This window comes from Pelophylax lessonae (assembly GCF_965119305.1).
Source record: "Pelophylax lessonae genome assembly, chromosome: 1".
NCBI classification, from domain to species: Eukaryota; Metazoa; Chordata; class Amphibia; order Anura; family Ranidae; genus Pelophylax; species Pelophylax lessonae.
Genome location: NC_138768.1, coordinates 866139285 through 866160614, shown reverse-complemented (window position 1 = coordinate 866160614; position 21330 = coordinate 866139285). Strand labels below are relative to the sequence as shown.

Here is a 21330-nt window from a genome sequence, read left to right as displayed (position 1 = left end):
ATCTTCCAGACCCGTGACTGACCTGACTGGAATGTGAATGGATTATTTCCTCTGGTGTAGTGTACTCAACATCGTGTTCTGCCTTTCCTGAGTGCTTTACCCTGCTTGTCTCCTAACTATTAGTCTCCCTTTCCTTTTTTTACAACTTCCCCAGCCTTCCCTTACACAGAATCCCTGGTTTTCTTTGCCAAAAATGGAGCTTAGCAGAAGTGCACCCCTGGTACAGTATGTGTGCCTAGGCACTCCTCTTAGCAGGATATCTGCAGTGTGAGATCATCTAATGCACTGCAGCCTCTCACTGTTAATCTTAGCAGTTTTGGAGTGTGATTTGGTGATGTCATTAGCGTGCTACTCACTGTTCTTGCTGGAGCCCCTGACATAAAGAAACAAAACACTTCCCTTTCCAAAATGGCTGGTTCTACACAGGGACGCAGGGTAGAACTAGGTATAGTAAATCAGTAACTGTGAAATATCAGTAACAGGGAGACCATGGGCATTACTGGTCCTTTGCCCTCTGCCTGCCTTTTTTTGGGCTCAGCTTCTAAAGTTAAGCACCTCTCTGAGGGGACCTTGCACCAAGGTGCACAGTCAGCTTTGAAGGAGAGGTCCATAACCAATGTATAAAAGCTGTGTGGGGAGGTGCAATGACAGTAATGACACAAAGTCCAGATGCAGTAACATTTGTATTGACGAGAATGCCAAACTACAAAAATGTGGAGCGGGAGAGCGCCGCTTGGGGTAGAAGTCAAAATTAAGTTCACTCCAGGTATGCAGCGGGAAGAGATGCACCAACAGTGTCTGCCTTTAAAAAAGCCCAGTCCCAAAGGCAGTGGCGGCTGGTGCTCAAAATTTGGGGGGGGGGGCGCAAACAGAAAAATGTAATAGGCATTGCTTTGCGGCAAAAAACGCTGTAAAAAATTGCGTGACTTTGAGGTCGCAAAAGTGTGAAAGGGGCCTTCAGTAAATAAGGTATAGTGTGCCCCCTTTCAATGCAGAGAGACCAGCGTGCCCCCTTTCAATGCAGAGGCCAGTGTGCCCCCTTTCAATGCACAGTGACCAGCGTGACCCCTTTCAATGCACAATGACCAGCGTGCCCCCTTTCAATGCACAGTGACCAGCGTGCCCCCTTTCAATGCACAATGACCAGCGTGCCCCCTTTCAATGCACAATGACCAGCGTGCCCCCTTTCAATGCACAATGACCAGCGTGCCCCCTTTCAATGCACAATGACCAGCGTGCCCCCTTTCAATGCACAGTGACCAGCGTGCCCCCTTTCAATGCACAATGACCAGCGTGCCCCCTTTCAATGCACAATGACCAGCGTGCCCCCTTTCAATGCACAGTGACCAGTGTGCCCTCTTTCAATGCACATTGACCAGCATGCCCCCTTTCAATGCAGTGACCAGCGTACATGCCCCCTTCAATGCAGTGAGCAGCATACATGCCCCCTTCAATGCAGTGACCAGCGTACATGCCCCCTTCAATGCAGTGACCAGCATACATTCCCCCAATTTAGAGATCAGCGTGCGTGCCCACTTACTTACCTGGAACGGCAGCGGCGGCGGGCGGCTTGTCATCAGTGTCCCGGCGTCGGCTTCTCCTCAGTCCCAGCGGCGCGTCTCTGAGTCGTCCCGCTCACCGCCTCCTCCTCGGCCAATGGCATGGGGTTTTCGGACACGCTTCCTGATTGGCCAGGAGGAGGATCGGTGTGACAATAGCGAATTTTCATTCGCTATTGTCACACAATGGGTGGGCTCGGGGCGCACTGCTCTGCACCCCGGGTCCACCCTTTGCATCACCCTATTAGAGCCTCTGGCTCTAATCAGGTGATTAAAAAAAAAACCCATTAAGCTCCATGCGTCCAGTGCCCCTACATGCAGATTAGGGGGTCGGACGGATGGATGGGGGGCGGCGCCCCTTCGCCCTCATTACACCGGCCGCCACTGCCCAAAGGGGAGGCTTCCATGCAGGATTGCGAGTCCCCAGTCTGTCCCTACTTGTCTTTCCCTGCCACTAACACTTTCCCTGGTAGAAAGGTGCTCTTTCCCTACACTAGCCACTTCGCAAAATGCGTGACAAAATCTGGGGGCAGGGACTTATAAAGACTCTGCTGACCTAAGATGGCCACCAGAGGTTACCTGGATGCAGCATAGCCAACCAGAATGCTGCCTCCACTAACCAGAAAACCATAGAGAAACCATGTTTCTCCTGATTTCCTCTCCAGGCTGTGGCACCACACCGGTTGAGCGCCACTTACAGTGGAGAAAGCAGATGGCACCTGCCTACAGCTGCATCGCTGCTTTAAAAAAATCTGTGGATAAAAGCAATAAAAGTGAACTTACCTTACACCCGACTTCCACTTGTGACACCTGGGAAAGGATGATGCCATGATACTTTAGGCAGGATACTAAGAATGGGAATGACAAATCTTGATTAAAAAAATGGGCGTTAGCACAGTACAAGAGTATCTTCTCACCGGGTTTGAGATCCTCAATATTTCCAGTATTTTTTCCTAGAAAACTACTTAGAACCCCCAAACATTATATATATTTTTTTAGCAAAGACTCTGGAGAATCAAATAGCGGGCATTGCAATATTTTTTGTCAGTATTTGCGCAGCGGTCTATAAAACGCAATTTTTTGGGAAAAATTACGGAAAATCACATTTCACTGCATTTAAAAAATACTAAACAGTAAAGTTAGCCCATTTTTTTTGTATATTGTGAAAGATGATGTCACGAAGAGTAAATAGATACCCAACATGTTACGGTTTAAAATTACGCACACCCGTGGAATGGTGACAAACTACGGTTAAAAGAAATCTCATTAGGTGACGCTTTAAATTTTTTTAAGGGTTACCAGCTTAGAGGTAGAGTGTAGCTCTTTTTTTTAATTATTGCTCACACTCTGGCGATCGCGGCGATACCTCACATGTGTGGTTTTAACAGCGATTTAATTTGCGGTTCGACTTCCGTATACATTTTCTTTCGTGCATGAGCTAACGGTGACGGGGGCGGCTGAAATTGATTTATTTATTTTTTTCCTATTTTTTTTTTTTTTTTAACTTTATTACAGGTTTTTAAAAAAAAAAGTAAAATCTGATCACTTTTATTGCTGTCACAAGCAATGTAAACATCCCTTGTGACACCAATATGCAGTGACAGGTACTCTTTATGGAGGGAACGAGGGTCTAAAAGACCCAAAACCCCTCCACTACACTTCCATGTATGCAAAACGCTGAAAACTGCATTTTTGCATACAGCCGTTTTTTAAATCTGCCGCCTTTTGCAGCAGAGTAACCCGGAAGTGACGTCATGGACGCCGCCTGCGGGTTACGTCATCGGAGACCCGATCTAAGCCGCTTCCGGCTTAGATCGGGACTCCATCCAGCTGGTGGATGCGCCAGCTGTGTGCTCGGGTCTCCTGGTGGGACGGGAGACACGGGCAAAGTCACGGAAGGCGGTGGGAGGGGGGGGCGTCCCATTCCACTCACCCGGGTAATGATCGAGCGGCTCCCGACGGAAGGCCGACCATTGGCTCTAAACCACGGTACCGGCATGGTGCCTCTAGTTAGAGGCATTGCCCCGGTATAACACCGCAAAGTTACCCGACGTAGGGATACGTAGGGATACGTCACTTTGCGGTAAGTGGTTAAATAAAGAAAACATCCCTATTTTATATAACACAAGCCCATAAATGTGACCAGGTTGTATGAGGAAGAGAGACCAAGCAATGGCTGACGAAGCTGTGATTAGCCCCATTTGTACGTTTTCATTGAATCTGCCAGACAGAGTATATGACCGACTACAAGATCACATTGTATATAAGAAATTCACATCTAATGCACAATAGAAGAAATGCTGCCTTCACCCAAATCAGCTTCTTGGTCTCACATTCAATATTTCTGTCTCAATGTAGCTTCATTTCCCACTAGGGAATTATGCGAATAGTCTGTTTGTTCTCCCAGTGTCTGTGGGTGTTTTTTTTTCTCAATAACTCATCTTTTACCAAAATTGTCATTGTCCCCAGTGCTCATGTTTAGTGGGATTTTTTTGGTGGAGACCTTAGACCAGCGGTCTCTAAACTTTCCAAACAAAGAGCCAGTTTATTGTCCTTCAGATATTATGGGGGTCAGACTGTGGTCCCCTGGGAGTAGAAAATGCCCCAGTGTCAGTATGATAATGCCTCTGACTTGGTGGTCAGTGGAAATAAAATAAATAAAAAAAAAGACCTCTGGTTGATAGGAGTGAGAATAGTGCCCTGTCATATGGAGGAATAGTGTCCTATTGCTGGTAAAATTGGGAGGAATAGTGACCCATTGTTGGTGTAATTGGGAGGAATAGTGCCCCATCATTGATGTCAGTGGGTGGAATAGTGCCCCATCATTGGTGTCAGTGGGGGGAATAGTGCCCCATCATTGGTGTCATTGGGGGGAATAGTGCCCCATCATTGGTGTCAGTGGGAGGAATAGTGCCCATTATTGGTGTCATTGGGAGGAATAGTGCCCCATCATTGATGTCAGTGGGTGGAATAGTGCCCCATCATTGGTGTCATTGGGAGGAATAGTGCCCCATCATTGCTGTCAGTGGGAGGAGTAGTTTCCCATCATTCAGCTTCGGGTGTGGCTGCAGGAAGGTTCTCTGGCTGTGTGTCTGCTCCAGGTGATTTCTGTGAGAGGGGAGTTCGGTAAAATCTCTCCCAGCCCTGCTGGCCCCTATCTGGGGAGGCCATGCAGGCCAGCAGGGCCTCTCCTGCTGGAAGCTCTGAACCATCCCCTGGGCTGATGGATGACATACCTGCTCCTGGACAAGCCATGGCTGGAGATCTCTCTGCCCCTGGTGAGGATGAGGATACCGAGTCCATTCGGGAGCGAGTGGTGGCCGGGGTCAAGGTCCTGAATAGGGAGAGAGACCAGCTCTACAAACTGAGAGCAGAGTTGAAACGCCTGCGAAAGCAACGTGAAGGTTTGCACAGCCGCAGCCGTGGATCTATGGATTCGGAAATCCAGTTGGCAAAGGTCCGGGTTCAACACCAGGAAACCATTGTGGCCATGATGGAAGGTAAAGAGGGGCCCTTTAAAGAAAAGTTCTGCAATGACCGCAGATTTGCAAGGATGGCAAAGATGGAGGTGGAGGAGGGGACCCCAAGTTCTGACCCCCTGCCCCCCCAAGGTGAGGTGAGCAGCCCGTTACCTTCTCAGGGCTCAGGAGGCATGCTTAAAGTGATCCAGGCAGTGGAGTCTCCAGTACGGGCGGATCAGCTGGTGTTTGGTGAGGAGAACATACCTGATAATGTGCCTGATAAGGTAAAACCTAGCAAGTCACAAGTGACTGATAAAACTATTTTTGTGCCATTTAACACCTTGGCTAATACTGATGTTTTGCCCAATGACACCCAGGCTGGTAATTTTGTATCCAGCAATATTTCAGCTGCTGATGTTTCCTTGCAGGAAAAACTGCGTTTAAAAAATGACATTGCAGCAAAGGAACTACAAGAGCCTGAGCAACCCATTAACCCCCCTTTTGCTGAGCCCAAGGCTGTTTGTCCAGTCACAGCTGTTGTTCAGGACTCTACACTGCAGCATCAGGCCACCTGTGGTACTACAGCAGACACTGTGATAATGAATGGTGATTGTAACAATTCTTCTAACGATTCTTCTATTTCAGGTGTTCTGAATAGTGCTGCCAATATGTGTGCAAAAGACAATCCTGCTGGCTCAGTACAAGCAATTAATAATAAGGATAGTAATAATAATGTACCGGCTAAAGTCACATCAGTGTGGGGTCTTGGCCCTGATAAGCCCTCTTTTGCTCAGGTGGTACGCTCTGCACCTGGTAATATTATTAAGCCAGGGCTGCAGCCAATGAGGAACCCTGCTTCCAGGCAGAGATTTACACCACAGACTGCCACTTTGAGCACCCCTGGTTCCGGTCTTGGGTCTCTGGCTTCTGCTGGGGGTCCAAGGCGTAATGTAGTCATTCTTAAATGGGAAGGTGGTGCAGTCTCTCCAGCACGGCGTGTGGTGGTGGATATGATTTTGGAGATGGGCTTTGGGGCGAATGACCTTTATGCCCTAATACATGTAGCTGGGAGCCGGGAGTACACAATCAGCTTCACCAGGCCAGAGGGTCTTGACCTGTTCTGGGAACGATATGAGGCTCGGTGCAGGTCAAGACCCGAATGGGAAGATCTGGCACCAGTTGCTGTTTCACAAAGATCAACGGTTAAAAAAATAACCATCATCCTCACTAACGAGAGTGTTCCTGCTCGGGACTTGGAGGTCTGGTTAAGGAATTATGGTGAGGTTTTGACAACGCCAAATAAAATCCTTGATGAACGTGGCATCTGGACTGGGGGTTGGTCAGTAACGGTCAGGTTGGCCAGGGATGGGAATGTTGTCCGTCACCTGCCCTCCTCGGCTTTCATAGGGAGGGATAGGATGACTGTTTTTTATCCTGGTCAGCCAAAGCTGTGTCACCGCTGTGGAGAAAAGGGGCACTTTAGCTCCTCCTGTTCAGCCTTAATATGTTCGGTATGTCGGGGACAGGGTCATGTGGCCAGGGACTGCACCCAGGCGATAAGGTGCAACCTGTGCTTGCGCCTTGGCCACCCCTACAGCCGATGTCCGGAGGCCTGGCACAATATGGAGAAGGAGGTAGTAGATGAGCTGTTGAGGCTGGACAGGATGGAGGATGAGGCCCCTGGTGTACCATCCTACTCTGCGGTGACTGACCCCCCAGGTCCTGTTCAGGATCCCTCCCCAGTTTCTGTGGCCAACCCTCCTGTGTCTGTAGGTATTCCTTCTGTGGCTGTCTCTGTGTCCCCCCAGCCTACTGTACCCGCTCCTCTTGTGTCAGAACCTTCTAAGTCTGTGCCCCCCAAGTCAGTCTTGCCCCATGAGTCTCCTAGGTCTGACTTAAGGGAAGGTCCCCCCCCACCTGGAGCGGTGGCATGTGCCAAAAAGGGTGCTGCTGCTTCTTCTGTAAAGAAGTCTTCTGCGAAGACTTTGAAGAAAAAAACAAGAGATGAAAACATCTCGGAGTCTGACCTGCAGTACCTGGAGGAGAGAAGGAGGGTTGTGAGGCGGAAGAGACAGGCGGTGAGGACGGAACAGGGACAGGAAGCCCCAGTGTCTGTCCCCAACCGTTCTAGGGCTTCCGCTTGGGATATTTCCTCATCTGGAGCTTCCTCTGAACAAAATTCAGATTCAGAAATGGAGTTGGAGGAGGCCTCAAGAAAAAGAGAGGCTTCTGGTGATGAGCAGCAGAGGGGAGCTAAGAAGCAATCCACCCAATAACCCAAATGGCGGTTCCCCCTCCGTTAAAAGTGGTGACAATAAATGTCGCCAGTATTAAGTCGGTAAGAGCTCGTTCTATGGCCTTCTTTTTGTTCAGCCAATTAGATGCTGAAATTTTATTTTTGCAGGAGACTAGGCTCACCTCCTTGGCAGATATTCATATGGCCAAGAGAGAGTGGAGGTATGGTCCATCTTACTGGTCTCTTGCGGCCGAGCCTTACAGCGGGGTGGCGGTGTTGTTTAAAACCGGCATGGTAACTGTCCGGCGGGTTATTGAGGTGGAGATTGGGAGATGTATGGTCTTAGACGTCCTTGTGGGAGGGCAGGACCTGCGCCTAATTAATATTTATGGGCCGCACACAAAGTGGGACAGGAAATGCCTTTTTACAAGGATCAAGCCATTTCTTTTTACATCCCGGCAAGTGGTTTTTGGAGGTGACTTTAATACTGTGACTAGGCCCAAGGACAGGAAGGACTTCAATGACAGGCTGGGATATGATAGCGTTTTTTTAAATAGTATGGTTAGGGATGCTGGTCTTGTGGATGTGCACATTAAGCACCTTCCGGATGACACAGGGTTCACCTTTCATCGAGGTAATAGTCAGAGTAGGATAGATAGGTTTTTTTTGAAGGAGGCCTCTGCTTTCTCACCCCCAGTGGTGCAGGCAGTGGAGTTCTCTGATCACTGTATGCTATCTGTGGTCTTGAATGCTTCAGACTTCCCTCAGAGGGGCAAAGGCATCTGGAGATTGAATTCGACTCTCCTTGAGGAAGAACATGTTAGACAATCCTTTGAGGAATTCTTTCAGGCACAGGTGACCATCCTGGACTTTTGTAGCAGCAAGGCTGAGTGGTGGGAGCTGACCAAAAAGAGGATTGCTGGATTCTTCAGGGGCCTAGCCAATAAAAAACAGTTTAATAGATACATGACCTACCAACGTTTGCGGAGGAAGCTGGATATTCTTGTCTCGAGAGGAGGAGATCCTGGGGCAATCTCTGAAGTGAAAATCCTCCTCAGGAAGTGTCAATATGATCGGCATACCTCTTTGGTTCTGGAGCGGGACTATGGGAAATACCACTCGCCTGACCCTTACCAGAACTGCAAACAGGGTGTAGCTGTTAAGATGGTCGTTGGCCTTAAGGATAGTACAGGTTCCTTGACAAAGTCCAGGTCAGGGATCCTGGAGGTCGTGAGGTCTTTTTATGCTGAACTTCTTGGGAGGAAAGAGCTTGACCGAGACAAGATGGAAAGCTTTTTGGACTCTACTCCAGGTCTAAATGGTGGAGATGTCCCTTTGATGAATTTGACAGAAGAGATCACAGTTGAAGAGGTGACGAGGGCAATTGAACAGCTTGCCATCAAGAAGTCACCTGGACCGGATGGTCTGACGGCTGAGTTTTACAAAGCCTTTAAGTCTATTCTGGCCCCACATTTGGTAGAGATTTTTAACAGTTGTCTTGCTGAGGGGGTGCTTCCCCCTTCCATGAGACACTCAGCTGTGATTCTTCTTTCAAAAGGTAAAGATCCTTCGATGATTGAGAATTGGCGCCCCATCAGCCTTCTCAATGTCGATAGAAAGGTGCTGGCGAAGATACTTTTCTGGCGCCTATCGGCAGTAGCAGAGTCTTTGCTTTCTCGCCATCAGCACTGTTCGATCCAGGGTAGGAGCACCTTCACAGCGGTTTTAGCTGTCCGGGAGGCCTTGGAGCAGTGCAGGGCTGCAGGCTGGGGAAAGTATTTACTGGCATTGGATCAGGCAAAGGCTTTCGATCGTGTCAACCATGAGTACCTGTGGTTGCTCTTTAGTAAGTACGGTCTGCCGGGTGGTTTTGTCGATTGGTTAAAAGTCTTGTATAAGGGGGCAGAAAGCTTCCCTCTTGTTAATGGTTGGGTTGGACAGTCCTTTGAGGTTGGTTCTGGGGTGCGCCAGGGTTGTCCCCTGAGTCCCCTGCTCTATGTGTTTGCAATCGACCCCTTCATCAGGAGGCTAGAGAGCAGCATGTTGTGTGGGGTACCAGTGGGAATCCCGGGTGAGCCGCCTTTGAGGGTTGTTGCCTATGCGGATGATGTGTCAGTGATTGTCACTGGGACAGATGAAGCAGAGGAGGTGGTCTCTCTGACATCACGGTACTCTGAAGCATCAGGCTCCAAGATCAATCAGGAAAAGAGTGAAGTTTTTTGGATGGGAAAGGAAGGTGAGGGGTTTGATCTCCCGGACACCTTTCCAGTGCCCCAGGAAAAAATTAAGATATTAGGCATTGAATTCGGACCTGGCGATTATGGCCTTAAAAACTGGGAAGGCAGGCTGGAAGTTGCCAATACTAAGGTGGTCAGCTGGAAGAGATGGAAGTTATCTCTGAGGGAAAGGGTTGATCTGATTAAGACTTACCTGATACCGATCTTCTTGTATGTCAGCCCTGTCTGCATCTTGCCAGTGTCTCTCTATGCTAGGATCTATAGTGTGTTCTTCCAGATGCTGTGGGGGAACAGACTGAACCCCATCAAGAGGAATGTCACCTATCTATCCAGGAGGGAGGGTGGCTTAGGTATGGTCAACCCCGTTCTTTTCTTTTCACTGCTATTTCTCAAGTTTAACATTGGTAGTATGCTTGCAGTGGAACCTCCTGGATGGACAGGCATGTTTAGTTCTTGGTTTAGGCCTTTTCTGCGACTTTGGGAAGAAGGTGGCCAAGTGAAGAATCTCAGGGGTCATCGTGGTCAGCTTCCAGCCTATGTCGCTCCGTGTCTGAAGTTGCTGCGGCAGTGGCGACTGTCGGCTGAAGATCTCAGATCTGCTCCGAGGAAAGTCCTTATGAGCCGAGTCTTGAGCGAAGTCTTTCATGACCCACTGGCCTTAAGGGATTGCCCAGGCCCAATTTTGAGGGAAGGGTTAAGATTGATTAATTTGGCTAGAGTCCCCCTTAAAATCAGGGATCTGGCCTGGTTGTGCTTCCATGGGAGGCTCTATGTTCGGGGCAATTTGAAATTCCGCAGTGGGATGGATCGTGGTTGTCCTCGGGAGGAATGTTCAGGTGAGGAGGAGACTATGGACCATTTTCTGCTTCGTTGCCCTTTTAACATAGAGGTATACAAACAGGTGGGGCGGGCCCTCGGTGTTCCTTTCCTCTCCAGGCTGGGTTATGCTGAGTGGGTGTATGGAGCATTCAATACTGGTGGGGGCTTTTGTTTGGATACACTTTTTTTAGTTAGCTTAGTAGTCCGTTATTACACCTGGAACGCACGGTGTCAGGTCACCCTTCGGCGTAAAATCCTTCCTGTTCAGGTGGTGGTGTGTGACATTCTGCATGAGGTGGGGAAGATTCGGGCGCTTGAGAGAGACAAGTGGGGTCAGAGGGCTTGGTTGAAGGCGTGGAGGGGTTTCAAGCCTCCCTGACTGCCAGGAGTCTCTGTCCTGGGTGTGGCTTTCTGTCTCTTATCACCCTAGATTTTTTCTTAATGCTCAGTTTTTGATAAATGGCTGCATACATAGGTGATGGGTTGTGCCTCTTAGGCCCTCTCTGCTGCTTTATGTAAATAGTTTTCTAAAAATGTTGGAAGTGGATTATGTATATATTGTATATATTCTGCACATGGATGTGTATTCCTTTGTTTTCTGTTGGAATATTGTACTATAGTTATGTTTTTTACTTTTGTATAAAATATGTTGCTTGATTCTTTTCAATAAAAGATCAATAGTGCCCCATCATTGGTGTCAGTGGGAGGAATAGTGCCCATTATTGGTGTCATTGGGAGGAATAGTGCCCCATCATTGATGTCAGTGGGTGGAATAGTGCCCCATCATTGGTGTCATTGGGAAGAATAGTACCCCATCATTGGTGTCATTGGGAGGAATAGTGCCCCATCATTGGTGTCATTGGGAGGAATAGTACCCTATTGCTGGTGTCATTGGGAGGAATAGTGCCCCATTGCTGGTGTCATTGGAAGGAATAGTGCTCCCTTACTGGTGTGATTGGGAGGAATAGTGCCCCATTGCTGATGTTATTGGGAGGAATAGTGCCCCATTGCTGATGTTATTGGGAGGAATAGTGCACTATTGCTGGTCTTATTGGGAGGAATAGTGCCCTATTGCTGATGTCATTGGGTGGAATACTGCTCTATTGCTGTCATTTGGAGGACTAGTGCCCCATTGCTGGTGTTATTGGGAGGAAAAGTGCCCCATTGTTGGTGTCTTCGGGAGAAATAGTGTCCCATTGCTTGTGTCATTGCAACGAATAGTGCCCCATTGTTGGTGTAATTGGGAGGAATAGTGCCCCATTACTGGTCTTATTGGGAGGAATAGTGCCCTATTGCTGGTGTTATTGCAAGGAATAGTGCCCCATTGTTGGCGTGATTGGGAGGAATAGTGCCCCATTACTGGTCTTTTTGGGAGGAATAGTGCCCTATTGCTGGTGTTATTGGGAGGAATAGTGCCCTATTGATGGTGTCATTGGGAGGAATAGTGCCCTATTGTTGGTGTCATTGGGAGAAATAGTGCCCTATTTCTGGTGTCATTGGAAGGAATAGCGCCCCATTGTTGGTGTGATTGGGAGGAATGGTGTCCCAAGGGCCAGATAAGGGCAAGCAAAGGGCCACATTTGGAGAGCACTCCCTTAAAGTGTAAATCGTATCACATACTCCCATAAACATGATTAGGGATAATAAATACAGTGTCTCACAAAAGTAAGTACACCCCTCACATTTTTGTAAAAATGTTATTATACCTTTTCATGTGACAACACTGAAGAAATTACACTTTGCTACAATGTAAAGTAGTGAGTGTATGAGTGTATAACAGAGTAAATTTGCTGCCCCTCAAAATAACTCAACACACAGCCATTAATGTCTAAACTGCTGGCAACAAAAGTGAGTACACCCTTAGGCTCCTTTCAAACACTCCGTTGGACGGAGTCCGTTTTTTCTCAGCGGGGGATCGAGCCGCCGATCCCCCGCTGAGCAGCAGGAGGACAGCTGTGTCTCCGCGCTGTGTGCGGAGACACAGCTGACAGTTCCCCATGCATCTCTATGGAGGAAATCGGATGTCAGCGGACCGTCAGTCCGTTCTCACCCGATCCCATCCGATCCGCTGGACGGATGGAAAATAGGGTTTCCATCCGTCCAGATTTGACGGATCGGATCGGGTCGGATGTCAGCGGACATGTCTCCGCTGACATCCGATGCCCCATAGGAATGCATGGGGGGACCGTTCAGATCCGCCAAAAAAATGGACAGGCGGATCTGTGTGAAAGGGGCCTTAAGTGAAAATGTCTAAATTGGGCCCAAAGTGTCAATATTTTATGGGCCCCCCTATTTTCCAGCACTGCCTTAACCCTCTTGGGCATGGAGTTCACCAGAGCTTCACAGGTTGCCACCGGAGTCTCTTCCACTCTTTCATGATGACATCACGGAGCTGGTGGATGTTAAGAGACCTTGCACTCCTCCATATAGTGCAAACAGTAGTGCTGAGTGTCCAAACACTTTAAAAATTATAGTGATTCTTCAAAAAATATATATATAATTCCTTTAACCACTTGCCGACCGCCGCACGCCGATCTACGTCGGCGGTCAGCCCCTCACAGGCAAAGTGACGTAGGGATACGTCACTAGCTTGTGAGGGTCTAGGGAGCGAGCCCGCGCCGCCGGAGGCGCGCTCCCGCTCCCGCGTGGTCACGGACCCCCCCGCGCGTGTGACCAGCGGACCCGATGTCCGCCGGCCACTCTGCGATCGGCGGGGGAGAGGGAGAAAGTCAGGCAGCTTGTGTAAACAAGCTGCCTGTCATTCTCCCCTCTGTATGAGAGCTGATCATATGGATCTACTATGTAGATCCGTTGATCACTCTGCATACAGCTGAAGCCACAGCCAATCACAGTAAGAATCACGTCCCTAGGGACACACACAGCCCCTCCCTCTCAAATAAAGTTAACCCCTTCACTACCAGTGTATTTTTACAGTAACAGTGCATATATATAGCACTGATTACTGTAGAAATGTCACTGGTAACCCCAAAAGTGTCAAAAATGTCAGTCAAGGGTCCGATCTGTCCGCCGCAATGTCGCAGTACCGCAAAAAAAAAAACGCAGATCGCCGCCATTACGCGTTAAAAAAAAAACAACAAAAATGGCAAAAATCTTTCCCTTAGTCAGTAAACGCAATAACTTTTGCGCAAACCAATCAAAATACGCTTTTTGCGATTTTTTTTTACAAAACATAGGTAGCATAAAACAAATTGGCCGAAAATGTTAAAAAATTTTGATTTTTACATTTTTTTTGGGGGGAATTTCATATAAAAAAAGGGAAAAATATTGCTATTTTTGCAAAATTGACGCTCTTTTTTTGTTTATAGCGCGTGATCAAAAAATCGCACAGGTGATCAAATACCGCCAAAAGAAAGCTCTGTTTGTGGGAAAAAAAGGACGCCAAATTCGTTTAGGTACAGCGTCGCACGACCGCACAATTGTCCGTTAAAGTCACGCAGTGCCGAATCGCAAAATACCCCCTGGTCGTTTAGCAGCCAAATCCTCCGGGGCTTAAGTGGTTAAACGTGAAGTCCTTGAATCATGTATTAAAATCCTTCACCAATACTCCCATGATCAGGGGTGCTCTTCAGTGACAACACCTATGTGTGTACTATCTGCTCACCTCCAGCTATAATTAGCAAAGCCTGTAGATATTGCAAGTTGGATGGCTTCTGAACTTCTTGTCTGTGTTCTGTTTTTTTTTCCACAGAGTTAAATAAAATGGGGAACCCTTCACCTTTGAGTGTTATACTGATAAACCGTACTTATAGCACAGGATCATAAATAGGAAAAGACCATCATGGTGTAGTATATCGTAGACTTTATTTGTAAAATTAAATTTCTACATACATTTAAATCTAATTCTTCGGCAATCTCACAGGGGGATCCCCCTGATGAAGTCACGTGACTCGTGACGTAACGCGTAGGGCATTTACTTGGAAACCGGAAGTGACGTATCGGGATCCGGACGGAGTATCCGCTTATCTGTGAGATTGCTGAAGAATAGCACTCAAAGGTGAAAGCTTCCCCATTTAATTTTACTCTGTGGAAAGAAAAACGGAACACAGACAGGAAGATCAGAAGCCATCCAACTTGCAATGTTTACATGCTTTGCTAATCATAGCTGGAGGTGAGCAGATAGTACACAGTAGGTGTTGTCACTGAAGAGCACCCCTGATCACTTTTTAAAGTGTTTGGACACTCAGCACTACTATTTGCACTATATGGATTTTTTTAAAACTGATTTATTTATTTATTGAATTATCCATTGAATATTGATACTTGCACCGATGTGATTTGATGCACTTTATTCATTGATTTTTAATTGGTGACATACCTGCACTGATGCACCTTTACTCTATTGATAATAATTGTTGGCACATTTATTTGGTAAGCACTTATGCACCTTATATGGGTTCACTTATCCACTTATGCACCTTTATTGAAACTATAATTTTGTCATATAGCATAAATTATTTAGTTTAGCATTTATTGACAATTTACCTCTGAGATTTTTGATATATCGAGTATTTTTTTTCACCTCTTTTTATCCCAGGAGCGCAGTACTATTTATTGATCTATTAATGCCTTTTCACTGTTCTGGTTAGCAGTTCAGTACTAGCAGCACCTAGGAATTAATTTATTTTAATAGGTCTATAGATACCTTGGTAGCACGAGAGTCACTCTATTATTTACTTCTGCTCCTCCACCTTCCATTTGAGGATGCCCCACCAGGGCAGCCATCAGAAATTTTGGGGCCCCTTACACAGCTTAAGGCTTGGGCCCCTCTGGTCCTGACCACCGACATTTTGCAGGGCCCGCCCTCTGGCTGTCCCACCAAATCTGCCCACTGGCCATCCCACTGAGTCCTTCAGTGCACCCACTTCTATTTTAACACTCTTACAACTTAATGAAAAAATGAATCCAATCCATCAAAGAGACATCCCCATATATTCAGCAAAGAGACATCCCAATCCAGTAAAGAGACAGCCTCACATTTTCAGCAAAGAGGCATCCCTTCAGCTGCATCGGCTTACTATGCAGCCGCCATGCTTTAGCAATTGCTAGTTACTACAGCAGCAACAACTCAGTCTTGTTGGTTGGGGCCTTGGCGGCTGGGCCCCTCAGAACGCCTGGGCCCCCTACATGTGTATGGGCTGTCCCCCCCTGATGGCTGCCCTGTGCCCCACAGATTCTCAATAGGGTTTAGGTCTGGAGAGATGCTTGGCCAGTCCATCACCTTTACCCTCAGCTTCTTTAGCAAGGCAGTGGTCATCTTGGAGGTGTGTTTGGGGTCGTTATGTTGGAATACCGCCCTGCAGCCCAGTCTCTGAAGGGAGGGGATCATGCTCTGCTTCAGTATGTCACAGTACATGTTGGCATTTTTGGTTCCCTCAATGAACTGTAGCTCCCCAGTGTCAGCAGCACTCATGCAGCCCCAGACCATGACACTCCCACCATCATGCTTGACTGTAGACAAGACACACTTGTCTTTGTACTTCCTGTACTCACCTGGTTGCCACCACACACGCTTGACACCATCTGAACCAAATAAGTTTATCTTGGTCTCATCAGACCACAGGACATGGTTCCAGTAATCCATGTCCTTAGTCTGCTTGTCTTCAGCAAACTGTTTGCGGGCTTTCTTGTGCATCATCTTTAGAAGAGGCTTCCTTCTGGGACGACAGCCATGCAGACCAATTTAATGCAGTGTGCGGCGTATGGTCTGAGCACTGACAGGCTGACCCCCCCACCCCTTCAACCTCTGCAGCAATGCTGGCAGTACTCATACATCTATTTCCCAAAGACAACCTCTGGATATGACGCTGAGCACGTGCACTCAACTTCTTTGGTCGACCATGACGGGGCCTGTTCTGAGTGGAACCTGTCCTGTTAAACTACTGTATGGTCTTGGCCACTGTGCTGCAGCTCAGTTTCTGGGTCTTGGCAATCTTCTTATAGCCTAGGCCATCTTTACGTAGAGCAACAATTCTTTTTTTCTGATCCTCAGAGAGTTCTTTGCCATAGTTACATAGTTACATAGTTAGTGAGGTTGAAAAAAGACAACAGTCCATCCAGTTCAACCTATGATGTGTGTGTGTGTGAAAAAAAGCAAACTTAAAACAGCGCTATACACCTAATATAAATAAAAAAAATTAATTAATATGTATGTGAATAAATAATTAATGTGCAGCTGCTGTGCATCCAAAGCAATTTTTGGAAAAACGTGTGTACAAATAATTATACAGCGCTGGCAACCAACAAGTGATATGAATATAAATAATAAATTAATAAACAATGCTGAATTATATATATTAATAAAAAGTCTCTCTATAAATTAAATATATTTATTAAAGTGCTCAGGTGCAAATCTTTCTTCTTCAGTGCAGATAATAAATAAAGGTGCTCGGGTGCAAATCCTTCCAGATACACAAGGTGCTCTCTTGAGTGACCCTCCAGGTCCCCTACTCACCGCACAATTGATATATCAGCGTTTTCCATAGGCTAATGGGACTTGTAATATCCGAGCTCCATTGTTTCATCCAAACTTATTAGGAAAAACTTCTGATGGGATTGCTCCAATGGGATGTAGATCGTAAATCCCGATATATGTGAATGAAAATAAAGGGGCAATAGTGTAATACGTTCAAATAGGTATTTTATTGTCCCCCAAATCCTTAGATTATACTCACAAGAAAGAAATTTTAAAATTCGCAATGAAAAGATAAACACGAACGCCGCAATTGGCGTGCATTCCACAGAAACCAGGAAGCCCGACCGGAAGTGACGTTGCGTGGCTCCACGCCGGAAATATGTCAATGCGTTTCACCCTGCGAATTTTAAAATTCGCTCCCCAGAGCCTCACAGGCGAGCGATGTAGACCTACGTCACTCTGCCTGTGAGGGGCTGACTGCCACAGTAAATATACTGTGAGCAGTCGGCAAGCGGTTAACCGTACATTGTATACCCCTGTATGTTGTGGTCTCTAAGGTGACCATCTAACAGTTTTTTGAAACTATCAATGCTCCCTGCTGATACCACTGCTTGTGGAAGAGAATTCCACATCCTTACCGGTCTTACAGTGAAGAACCCCTTACGCATTTTAAGGTTAAACCGCCTTTCCTCTAGTTTTAGTGAGTGGCCACGCATCTTATTGTATTCCCTTTCTCTGAATAGTTTGTTCCTTATGCCAGGGTCGCCAGTACAGTATTTGTACATTGATATCATATCCCCCCTCAATCTTCTCTTCTCCAGAGAGAATAAGTTCAGTGCTTGTAGTCTTTCCTCATAGCTGATGTCCTCCATTCCCCTAATTATTTTTGTTGCCCTTCTCTGGACTCTTTCCAATTCCAGCACATTCTTCCTGAGGACCGATGCCCAGAACTGGACAGCATACTCCAGATGTGGCCGGACCAGAGTCTTGTAGAGAGGGAGAATAATCTCTTTATTTCTGGAGTGAATCCCCTTTTTTTTTCCCAAAATCCCTTTTTTATACATCCCAGTATTCTGTTGGCTTTACTTGCAGCGGCTTGGCATTGCATGCCACTGCCAAGCCTGTTATCTACCAGTTCCCCCAAGTCTTTTTCCATCTTAGACTCACCCAGAGGTTCCCCCCCTAGTGAGTAGCTTGCTTTCTGGTTTTTGTCCCCCAAGTGCATTACTTTACATTTTTCAACATTAAACCTCATCTGCCATGTAGTTGCCCACCCCGTTATTTTGTTCAGGTCCGCTTGTAAGGTTTCCACATCCTGCATAGAAGATATTGGCATGCCTAGTTTAGTATCATCTGCAAATACCGAGATTGTACTAGATATCCCCTCCTCTAGATCATTTATGAATAAATTAAACAGGATTGGTCCCAGGACCGAACCCTGGGGGACCCCACTTTCCACACCTGCCCAATCCGAGTACTGCCCATTAATCACCACCCTCTGGACTCTCCCCTGGAGCCAGTTCTCTATCCAGGTACTCACCTTATGGTCCATAACTACCTTCCTTAGTTTGTGGGGAACGGTGTCAAAGGCCTTTGCAAAGTCCAGATACACCACATCCACTGGCTTACCTTTATCTAGGTGGCAGCTCACTTCATCGTAGAAGGTTAATAGATTGGTTTGGCAAGAACGATTTTTCATGAATCCATGCTGATTGCTACTAATAATACAGTTTTCATTACTAAAGTCTTGTATATGGTCCCTTAACATCCCCTCCAAAATCTTGCAGACTACAGATGTTAGGCTGACCGGCCTATAGTTCCCCCGGATACATCTCGGCCCCCTTTTAAATATTGGTACCACGTTGGCTTTTTTCCAATCAGCTGGCACAATACCCGTCTGTAAACTATCCTTAAAGATCAAGAATAAGGGTCTGGCAATCACCTGGCTGAGCTCTTTAAGAACCCTCGGGTGCAAGCCATCCGGTCCCGGTGATTTATTTATGTTAAGTTTCTCTAGTTTAGTTCTAAGTCTATCTTCTGTTAGCCATGGCGGCACTTCCTGAGGTGTGTTGTTTAGTTCGGCCTTACAAGCTCCGATTCTTTTGTGAAGACTGAAGAGAAGAAATTATTTAACACTTCCGCCTTTTCTCTGTCCTCAGTGGCCATATTTCCTTTGTCATCTTTTATGGGGCCAATGTGTTCTGGCCTTGCTTTCTTACTGTTTATATACTTAAAGAACTTCTTGGGGTTCTTTTTACTCTCCTCCGCTATATGTCTCTCGTGTTCTATTTTAGCCGCCCTGATTTCGCCTTTACATTTCTTATTACACTCTTTGTAATGATTAAATGCTGCCAATGACCCCTCAGTCTTGTATTTTTTGAAGGCCTTTTCTTTAGCACTAATATGCATTTTTATGTTGGAGTTTAGCCACCCAGGGTTTAATTTTGCTCTTTTAAATTTATTTCCCTTTGGAATGCACTGGCCAATCCCCTTGTTAAGTATGCTCTTGAAGCACTCCCATTTTTCCTCCGTGTCCTTTGTTCCCAGGGTTCTATCCCAATTGATATTTTCTAGCAGCGAGCGCAGTTTTGGGAAATTGGCTCTTTTGAAATTCAGCGTCCTTATATTACCCCTCTGCTTCCTATAACTGTAATTAATACTGAAACTTATTGACCTATGGTCACTGTTTCCTAAGTTGTCCCGTATTTCTATATCCGTGATCAGGTCTGAATTGTTGGTAATCAGCAGGTCAAGTACCGCATCTTTGCCATGAGGTGCCATGCTGAACTTCCAGCGACCAGTATGAGAGAGTGAGAGCGATAAGATGAAATTTAACACACCTGCTCCCCATTCACACCTTAAGCCTTGTAACACTGACGAGTCACATGACACCGGGGAGGGAAAATGGCGAATTGGGCCCACTTTGGACATTTTCACTTTGGGGGTATACTCACTTTTGTTACCAGCAGTTTAGACATTAATGGCTGTGTGTTGAGTTATTTTGAGGGGCAGCAAATTTACTCTGTTATACACTCACTACTTTACATTGTAGCAAAGTGTCATTTCTTCAGTGTTGTCACATGAAAAGGTATAATAACATTTTTACAAAAATGTGAGGGGTGTACTTACTTTTGTGAGACACTGTATTTATTATCCCTAATCATGTTTATGGGAGTATGCGATACGATTTACACTTTAAGGGAGTGCTCTCCAAATGTGGCCCTTTGCTTGCCCTTTTCAGCAAATTTACACTGTTATACAAGCTGTGCACTCACTACATTACATTGTAGCAAAGTGTCATTTCTTCAGTGTTGTCACATGAAAAGATATAATAAAGGATACACCTTTCCTTTAGGCCAATTTCCACTTCCACTTAGCTGCAATATGTGCGGCAAGGCCGCTGCTTCACCTTGCCACTGAAGTGAAGATAGAAAGTATGATCCTGTTTAAGGGTCTAACTTGGCTCCCCTTTTCTCACTTGCTGTGTGTGCTGAACTCCTGTTCACTGACACTCCACTGGATCGGTGGAATTATTGTCCGGTGGAAAGATTGTCCAAAATATATAAAGTGACTTCTGTGCTCCAGATTTCATCCTACCTTTTATTAATCTGGAGCACAGAAGTCACTTTATATATTTTGGACAATCTTTCCTGGCTATATATATATATATATATATATATATATATCTTTTAGCGATTTTTATTCCTTACATACAAATTGGTTCTGTTTTTATCTATTTATGCTTATTCACTTTGCACTGAGTTGCACAACTAATTAATTGATGGAGTTTACCCTGATGTTTTTTTGATAATTGATTTTTGATATTTGTCATATATATTTTACACTGGTAATACACATACCAAATATAGAGAATAGAGATATCGGCATCTATAGTTCATAGCAAGCGCTGTATTTGATCTTCTATGAGATCATACTGTATATTATATCAGATAATTAAAAAAATAAAAACAAGATTGTCCAAGTAATGGTTACATCACTGCTATTACACAACAACTTCTTTGTAATGTTGGTAAATTGTGGTACCCGTATCAAAATCTAGGACAACGTAGACCAAATCCTGTCAGAAAGGACAGAAAGAACAAATGGTCTCCATCCTGTAGGAAGGTGACATTCTACCCTTCACTGCTGCTTTGTAAAGGCAGTGATGGAGCGTTTGGCAGATACAATGAAGTCATTGGTGGAGGGGTTTGTGGCTTTCGGAGATAGATGCCTTGGATAAGCAATTACACTTCAGGACGGTGAGGTCATACAGGCTGTACATCGTATTTATTACAGATATTCTCTGTTCCATTACATCATCACTCAGTCTGTGTTGTCTCTGGATGAGGATCAGCTCCATTCAGAAAATTGGGATTTATACAGCCACAGGGGTTTATTGAGAGGGGCAGCCGATCTTGTAGGATGAGTGCCGGGATGAGAATTGGAACCATTCATGAGGCTGGCTGTGTTCTCTGAGTAGGCTTATATATGAAATGTTCATTTTTTAGTGGAGTATGTCTTTATCTCCTTCTTCATTATGAAGCAAAATTCCTTATGCTGTCCAAGATATATTGCGTAATTTATG

The 21330-nt window shown here is 46.0% G+C and overlaps 2 protein-coding genes across 2 annotated transcripts in view; both read left to right on the top strand.

Moving 5' to 3' along the window:
* Nucleotides 1–21330, top strand: part of LOC309550265 (eotaxin-like) — a gene marked incomplete at its 3' end in the record, with an annotated part of 902909 nt that overhangs the window by 30260 nt on the left and 851319 nt on the right. The gene's annotated exons all lie outside the window — the stretch shown is intronic.
* LOC309544837 (uncharacterized protein) lies at nt 7374–21324 on the top strand (the record flags this gene model as incomplete). Its single annotated transcript, XM_082243819.1, has 2 exons — nt 7374–7983; nt 21254–21324. The coding sequence occupies 2 exons, from the start codon at nt 7374–7376 to the stop codon at nt 21322–21324; spliced, it is 681 nt and encodes a 226-aa protein (XP_082099945.1).